Source organism: Lissotriton helveticus, chromosome 6 (assembly GCF_964261635.1).
Source record: "Lissotriton helveticus chromosome 6, aLisHel1.1, whole genome shotgun sequence".
Taxonomy (NCBI): Eukaryota; Metazoa; Chordata; class Amphibia; order Caudata; family Salamandridae; genus Lissotriton; species Lissotriton helveticus.
Window position 1 is genome coordinate 2,125,607,519 of NC_136067.1, and position 9,539 is coordinate 2,125,617,057.

General features: G+C 41.7%; 1 protein-coding gene across 1 annotated transcript; it reads left to right on the forward strand.

Annotated features, from left to right (window-relative positions):
* The first annotated feature begins 3,067 nt into the window (after positions 1-3,067).
* Positions 3,068-5,612, forward strand: LOC144762097 (uncharacterized). The gene is given in 1 exon segment (XM_078647222.1): positions 3,068-5,612. A coding segment is annotated over 1 exon segment (2,442 nt). The 3' UTR covers positions 5,510-5,612.
* The last annotated feature ends 3,927 nt before the right edge of the window (positions 5,613-9,539 follow it).

The window sequence follows — 9,539 nt, forward strand, 5'->3', positions numbered from 1 at the left end:
ATCCTGACCTGGCTCCAACCTCAAAGGCTTTACTGGCCAGGTAGGTTTACTAGATGACTCCATGTTATTGAGAATGCGATTCACAAGCGCTGGGTTTTTCTTTTACAATGTCCTTCATTTGAAGCAATCCCCACTGCCCCTTCTCCCCAGAGCACTTTCTTTGTCTCCTTCACCTAAAGCACTCTGCTTGCCTTGCCTTTACCTCCTCTCAGGCACCAGCCTTTGCCCCCTCTCCTAGGCTCACCAAGGCGCTCTATGCACCCCTACCACCTAGGGTGACCAACTGGCATTAGTGTAAATTTAGGACGATGAGAGTAAAAATTTAGGGCACTTCTTTGCTACCTCCTAATGGGTTCACGCAGAGATACATCGCTTCGGTTTTTCCGCAGCTGTATGTGCTCACTGTATCCCTGTATCCCTGCCTCCCTGAAATATGCTAGCTCTCACCAGTCCTCGTCGCTCCCACTGTGTATCCATTGCTTGCACCCCCAGTCTCTGTGCCTTGACGGGTTTACCTCACCCTCTTATTATACCTTGTGATACCCCGTGCTCCAATGTTTGTCCACCCCTCAAATGCACCCCTTTTGGTTTATGCATCTCTACCTTCATAACCTGTAATTCCTGTGTCTGCTTCAGCTCAGATTGTCTCACTGTAGCCCTGCTCATCGTGTCTCTGCTCCCCATGCCTATGCATCCTGTGCGTCCCCAGTCTGTCTCCATGTTCATCCTATCATTACAACCTCTGGCTATGTTTCAATAGTCTGTGCACAAACCTACTAGTTACAACCTGGAATTTTCTCTTTATTCTGCTTGTTGTGGACACCTAGGGATAATCACACCAGATTCATAGCAGCCACCCAACAGAGTGTTAAAAATCAGGTAAAATTAGCACCATCATACTGCTTAACGTTATTAAATATCCACAAATAAAATAATCAGGTGACTCTTATTCTCCTGGGTTCAATATGTCCATACCCAGCATTTCCCTTTATGTAATAAAGCATTCTCGTTGAGTCCTTAATAACTGCATAGTATTAATTTGCTAAAACAAATCCAGGATTGCTTTGAACTGTATCCCAGTAAGCCTCATACACCAGAAACACAATCAATACGCTTGCTTATAAATTAATTGTAAATCACACAATTGCCATTGCATCCATCCACTACTAAATGCATAAGTAAAACATATTTATATTTACACTTATAGCTCCAACTCTAAAAAATGCGAGACCCATTGCATTGCAAATGCTTGTTCTTTCTTAATTTTGTGCAGCATTGGGAAAGTCTATATGTCTAAAAGGTGAGACTTCTTGACTTTGCTAATGTGTGTTTATTGTGGTTGTAAACCTCCTTTTTCTTGTGTAGCTCTGGCCAGAGCCTCTGATCTCTGGAGTTACACTATGTGAAAGATGCTCAGATTATTGTCTGGGTCCTATCACGGGCTCTTATAGTATAAAGGACTCCCTTGCAGCAATTGATTATATTTCCCGCTGTTATTGTGATGCTCTTTGTTGTGTGGTCCATTCACTGGAAAAGGCTCTGTTAAACCTGACCGCCTTAGGGTGGTCTTTCCCCAACTTTTTTCCTGCCTCCCTCCATTTTCTGTACTAGTTTTTGTTGGCCTTAGGACGCTGCACCTGTTACCACCGCTAATCAGTGCTAACATGTTAGTGCTCTCTCCGCTAAACATGGTAACATGGGCTCATACTCAGTTGGCATATTTAATTTGCTTATGTCCCTAATAAAGTGCATTACATGTGCCCAGGGCCTGCTAATTATTGCTACTAGTGGGCTTCAGCACTGACCGTGCCACCCACATATGCAGCCTGAAATCATGTCTCAGGCCTGCCACTGCAGTTCCTGTGTGTGAAGTTTACTGCCACACCAACTTGACATTTAAAGCTACTTGCCAAGCCAAAAACTCCCCTTTTTACATATGTCTCCCCTAAGGAAGGCCCTTGGTAACCCAAAGGGCAGGACGTTATACTATGTTTTACATGTCCTGGTTGTGACAAAAACCAATAAATGACTTTTTCACTGCTGTAAGTCCTACTCCTCTCTTTGGCTAGAACTGGGAATTCCTCAGAATACCTTTAAGCTGTAATTCCTGATTGGAAAGGAGTAGTCTTTTCATGTTTTATATCTTTGCAATGGTAATGAGAAATCCTCTTTACTGGTAAAGTCGGATTTAACATTACTATTTTAGAAAAGCTACTTTTCTCTGCTTGTACTGCTCTTTGTGCCGTACAGCCTGACTCTAGTACACGTCTGGGCTAGGTGACCAACCCTTTTGTGTATTCCTTCTAGAGAGCCACACACACTGCAAGGGTTGGGTGTGATTTAGCACTTATCTGCATCCCGATGGGTCTTTCTGGACAGAGGGGAGGAAGGGGCCCACTCTTACCGTTCAGAGGGTAGTAGACTGACCGCATAGAAAGGAATGATAACTCCCTTTGGTAGTCTGGAGTGAGTGCTGGGAGTAAAAGAGATACTGGTGCACGTCAAAACCACTCTATTGCATCTTTACATTGAAAGTGTAATCTAGAATTTCTTCAGTGCACTTGTCTATGTGGTCCATTAAATGTCTCATTAAATGCCAATAGATTTTTGTGATGGACCTACCATTTAAGCTTATCCAGTGTTTTTTTAAATATATTTTATCCAACAGGTGAAATACAGTAATGAACAAAAAAGGTGAAAGCATTAAACATCACTTGTGTAGGTAGTGATGTAAAAACTGTATACCTCAAAATTTCTTCCCTTGAAGGCTAATGCCTCGCCAAAGGAAAACCCAAACTGCCCAATGCGGTCTGTACTTGGCTCCTAGGGATCACCTGATATACATTGACTAAATAGCACACTGACATACTGAAGCAAGTCTGATAAGGTTCTCACTACGAAAGAAGAGCTAACCTGGATCAGAAAGAACACACAGAAGAGAAACCGTATGAATATCTAGAAAGTGACAACACATTTATTAGGGAGAGAAAGAGCAAGTGCAACATCAGAAAATCATACTGGAGGAGAACCATATCAATGGACTGACTGCGGAAAAGTTTTCTTTGCAATGAAAGACCCAATGCAGCCTCAGAGTGTCCACGTAGAGGAGAAACCATATAAATGTACAGAGTGTGACAAAGCATTTATAATAAATAGAAAGCTAAAGCGACACCAGAAAATCCACACTAGGGAGAAACCATATAAATGTACAGAATGTGACAAAGCATTTGTAACAAATGGAGACCTAAAACGACATCAGAAAATCCAAACTGGAGAGAAACCATATCTATGTACAGAATGTGAAAAAGCATCTGTAACAAATGGAGAATTAAAACGACATCAGAAAATCCACACTGGAGAGAAACCATATCAATGTACAGAATGTGATAAAGCATTTGTAACAAATGGAGAATTAAAACGACATCAGAAAATCCACACTGGAGAGAGATCATATCAATGTACAGAATGTGACAAATCATTTATAACAAATGGAGAGCTAAAGCGACATCATAAAATCCACACTGGGGAGAAACCATATCAATGTACAGAATGTGACAAATCATTCATTATAAAGTCACGTCTAATGGAACATCAGAAAGTCCACACTGGGGAGAAACCATATCAATGTACAGAATGTGAAAAAGCATTTATAACAATTGTAGAGCTAAAGCGACATCATAAAATCCACACTGGGGAGAAACCATATCAATGTACAGAATGTGACAAAGCATTCATTAGAAAGTCACCTCTAATGAGACATCAGAAAATCCATACTGGGGAGAAACCATATCAATGTACAGAATGTGAAAAAGCATTTATAACAAATGGAGAATTAAAACGACATCAGAAAATCCACACTGGAGAGAAACCATATCAATGTACAGAATGTGATAAAGCATTTGTAACAAATGGAGAATTAAAACGACATCAGAAAATCCACTCTGGAGAGAGATCATATCAATGTACAGAATGTGACAAATCATTTATAACAAATGGAGAGCTAAAGCGACATCATAAAATCCACACTGGGGAGAAACCATATCAATGTACAGAATGTGACAAATCATTCATTATAAAGTCACGTCTAATGGAACATCAGAAAGTCCACACTGGGGAGAAACCATATCAATGTACAGAATGTGAAAAAGCATTCATTATAAAGTCACGTCTAATGGAACATCAGAAAGTCCACACTGGGGAGAAACCATATCAATGTACAGAATGTGACAAAGCATTCATTATAAAGTCACGTCTAATGGAACATCAGAAAGTCCACACTGGGGAGAAACCATATCAATGTACAGAATGTGAAAAAGCATTTATAACAATTGTAGAGCTAAAGCGACATCATAAAATCCACACTGGGGAGAAACCATATCAATGTACAGAGTGTGACAAATCATTTAAAATAAATGGAGAGCTAAAGCTACATCAGAAAATCCACACTGGGGAGAAACCATATAAATGTACAGAGTGTGACAAATCATTTAAAATAAATGGAGAGCTAAAGCTACATCAAAAAATCCACACTGGGGAGAAACCATATAAATGTACAGAGTGTGACAAATCATTTGTAACAAGTGGAAAGCTAAAACGACATCAGAAAATCCACACTGGAGAGAGATCATATCAATGTACAGAATGTGACAAATCATTTAAAAGAAATGGAGAGCTAAAACAACATCAGAAAATCCACACTGGGGAGAAACCATAAAAATGTACAGAATGTGACAAAGCATTCATTAGAAAGTCACATCTAATGGAACATCAGAAAATCCATACTGGGGAGAAAGCATATCAATGTACAGAATGTGAAAAAGCATTTATAACAATTGTAGAGCTAAAGCGACATCAGAAAATCCACACTGGAGAGAGATCATATCAATGTACAGAGTGTGACAAAGCATTTATAAGAAATGTACAGCTGAAGCAACATCCGAAAATCCACACTGGGGAGAAACCATACCAATGTACAGAATGTGACATAGCATTCATTAGAAAGTCACATCTAATGGAACATCAGAAAATCCATACTGGGGAGAAAGCATATCAATGTACAGAATGTGAAAAAGCATTTATAACAATTGTAGAGCTAAAGCGACATCAGAAAATCCACACTGGAGAGAGATCATATCAATGTACAGAGTGTGACAAATCATTTATAACAAATGGAGAGCTAAAGGTACATCAGAAAAACCACACTGGGGAGAAACCATATCAATGTACAGAGTGTGACAAATCATTTAAAAGAAATGGAGAGCTAAAGCTACATCAGAAAATCCACACTGGAGAGAAACCATATAAATGTATAGAATGTGACAAAGCATATGTACCAAATGGAGAGCTAAACCGACATCAGAAAATCCACACTGGGGAGAGATCATATCAATGTACAGAATGTGACAAAGCATTCATAAGAAAGTCACATCTAATGGAACATCAGAAAGTCCACTCTGGGGAGAAAGCATATCAATGTACAGAATGTGATAAAGCATTTGTAACAAATTGAGACCTAAAACGACATCAGAAGATCCACACTGGAGAGAGATCATATCAATGTACAGAATGCGACAAGGCATTTATAATCAATGGAGAGGTGAAGTAACATTAGAAACTCCCCACCGGAGAGAGACCATTCAACTGCACTGAATGTGAGAAGGCATTTATTAGAAAGTTGCATCTTATGCAACATTAGATAGTCCACGTAGAAGAGAAACCCTATGGACGTGCATAATGCAACAAGACATGCATTACTAGGCAAAGATAAATACTTCATCAGAAATTCCACTCTGGTGAGAAACGATATGTTTGTACTGAATGTTACTCAGCAGTTATTACAAAGCAAAGTTTAAAAATACATCAGAATGTTCACACATGAAAGGAACCATATAATTATACTAAGTGTGACATAGCATTTATTCCAAATGGAGGGTGACCATTCAACTGCACCGCACGTGAGAAGGTATTTATTATAAAGGGAGAGTTAAAGCAATATCAGCGTCCACACTGGAGAGAAACCGCATGAATTTACAGAATGTAACAAGGGATTTATTACAAAGCAAAATGTAATACAAGATCAGGAAGTTCACACAGGGGAGAAAACATATGTATGTTCTGAATACCACAAAACATTCATAATAAATGGAAAACTGAAGCAACATCTGAAAATATACAGGGCAGGAAATCCAATGTATGTACAGAGTTTAATAAAGTCTTCCACAGGAAGAATACGCTAATGCAGAATTTACAAATCCACACCAGGGAGAACCCTTATTAATGAATAGAATGTCAATCTGGGTAAATCATATGTGCTGTTGGCTGGCAATAAACCATGCACCACATTCACGTACACGATAGGAAACCATAAAATAGAAGAGGTCAAAACATTTTCCTATCTAGGTGTAACCTTTGACGGGTCTTTACAATTTAACTCCCTGGTTGAGGAGCGCTGTTGTAAAATGATTGCTACGAATGGTGCTATTGCAAGTTACGGTAGGAGGGTAGGAAGATGGAGCCCCGAACAGGTGATGAACCTGTATAGCTCCATATGCTGCTCCAAAGTGATCTATGGGGCAGAGGTATGGAGCGTTGTTAATACTGTGAAAATACAGCGGGAAGAAAACAAATACTTAAGAACTATTCTGAGAGTACCCCCAAGTACCGCTGGCTTCATAGTACATAGGGAACTGGGGAGGTCGTACCAAGAAGATCTGGTAAAACTTAGACCAATAGTGGCCTGGTTAAAAATTTGGGTCAACCCCGAGGCGTCTCTGAGCAGGGAAATTTTAAACGACTGCTTAGAAAGAGACAAATGCATGAGAATCCCATGGCTCAACTATGTAAAGAGTACCCTAGAGTCAATCGGCTACAGGAACCTCTTCACTGACCCGGCAGCAATTGTACCACAGCATAAAGTGTTTGTAAAAAAAGCTTTTTTAGATCAAAAAGCACAACAGAGAGCTGAGGCTGAAGGGCCCAAAAAGACCGTGAGGGCTCACCACCTGGTTAAGAGCACAGAGGGAATGGAGCCATACTTGTACCTTATGCATAATGTTCAGGACAGATTTCTGATGTGCCGTTTTAGATTAAATCTACTTCCGTATTCATTGGCATCACCAGCAGGGTTTTTAACCACAACCGAGCAGAAGGGAACCTGCGGCTGCGACAACAGGTCTCCGCAGGATTCCCTTCACTTTGTACTCCTGTGCCCTTTTTACTCAATGCCTAGGCGTAGATTTTTAGTGAAAATCCTAAAACAAGCCAAACTGAAACATGCTAGAGAGGCCTTAATCTATTTACAGAAAGCATCGGATCCTTTAACATTGTGCTGTATAATGAATTTTATTAAAGTGGCGGTCCGATTAAGGGTAACCAGAGGAGAGGAATGATTCCTAAAAACTGTTATTAATCCTCTTTTAAAAGTGTCTAATTCCTTCTTCTCATTTGTTAAATGTAAATAATTATCACAACTAGGATTCTGATAATGGTTTAATGATATTTTATATTTTTAATTTTTAATCATGTATATATGTATGTGCTTTTATGGTGATTTTTAATCATCGAATAAAGAATCCTTGAATTGAATTGAATTGAATAGAATGTGACAAGGGTTTGATTACAAAACAAAATGTAATATATCAGAATGTTCACACAGGAGTTAAACTCTATAAATGTATTGAATGTGAGCTTGCATTCATCAATGGAGAGCTAACTCGGCCTTAAAAGTCAACCCTGAAGACCGCACTGAATTTAGCCAGGCATTTATTGACAAGGGAGAGTTAAAACCGCATCAGAAAGTCCCCACTGAGAAAAATCTATATGAATGTACAGAGTCAATCAATGGGTATTAAGCGCGGTAAATCATCAGTGAAGTTCTCAAGGTGCTGGGTGAGGAGTTATTGTCCGGAGGGGCCGATCAATTGAACAGCCAGGTCTTGACCTTTCCAGATTCAGTGGTGAGGCAGATCTCAGGTGCAGAGTGGGTTCATTCCAGGTCTTTGCAGCCAGGTGGGAGTAAGAACGACCTCTGTTTCTTGTGCCTTAGACTCTGGGAGTTTACGCTAGGAAGAAAAGTGAAAGTGAAAAAAGAAACTTAATTAAGCGCACTGCGGCCAAGCGGCTTCCTGGCGCTGAGGGTTTGAACCAAGCTCACAGAGGGGACTCGGGGGAACTAGCATGGGAATGCCTGAGAAAACAAAAAAGTTTTGAGAGCTTTACGGAAATGGGAGTAGATGGGAATAGAGCGGACGGACAGGGGAAGAATGTTCCAGAACCGGAGGGCCAGAACCGAAAATCGGGTGCCTCCAGTTCTGGATTTACGGAAACGGGGGACGTGGAGGAGGGAAAGAGAGGAGGAGCGGAGAGTGCGGCTGGGGACGTGAGAAGTGATGAGAGATCCAATAAAGAGGGGGCTGAGTGGGTGTGGGCACGAAAAGCCAGACAGGCCAATTTAAAAAAAGATCTGAAGTGCACAGGAAGCCAATGAAGGGACTTGAGTGCAGGAGTGATGTGGGAAGATTTGGGAAGATGAAGAATGAGGCGGGCGGCCTGGTTTTGAATGGCCTGAAGGCGGCGGGTTTCATAGGCGGGTATGCCCACATACAAGCCATTCCCATAGTCAAGGCGAGAGGTGATTAGAGCCGTGACTATGGTTTTGAGGGCGTCCGCGGAGAAATACCGGGAGATCTTCCGGATGAGGCGGAGGGACAGAAAACAAGAGGATACTACGGAGCTGACTTGGGCATGCATGGTCAGGTCATGGCTGACCTTGATGCCCAAAGTCCGAACAGAAGAGACCGGTGAAGGGGGGGAACCAAAGGAAGGGGGCCAGTGAACCGCAGACCAAGGATTAGAGGGACCACCCGTGAGGACAAGCTCCGTCTTGTCCGGATTGAGCTTCAAGTGATTGAAGCTCATCCATTCAGATATGAAGACTAAGGTGGAACAAAACTTAGGAAGAGAGACAGAAGGGGAGGAAAGATCAAAGACAAGCTGGAGGTCATCCGCGTAGTTATACACAGAGACCCCCAGCTCGAGAAGAGAAATAATAAGGGGGTAGATATAAAGATTGAAGAGGAGAGGGGAAAGGGAGGAGCCTTGGGGGACCCCACAGGTGACCAAGCGAGGGGGAGCAGAGAAGCCTGAAAGATGAACCGCCTGGGACCTGCCCTGAAGAAAGGACGCAATCCAGGAAAAGGCAGTGCCCCGGATGCCCGCTGCGCTGACACGGTCGAGAAGGATGGAATGATCGACCGTGTCAAACGCAGCGGACAGATCGAGGAGGACCAGGGCCTGGGGGAGATTGATATCAGCTTTCCCTTTGAGTTCGTCCAGGACCGCAATGACCACTGACTCCGTGGAATGGCCTGGGCGAAAACCCGCCTGATGGGAGGCCAGAAGGTGGTTCTCCTCGATGTAGTTGGACAGGCAAGATGTGACATAGCTTTCAAGGATCTTGCCCAGATAAGGGAGAAGAGAGATAGGCCTAAAATTAGAAGAAAGAGAGGGATCCAGACCAGTTTTTTTAAGAATGGGAAAAA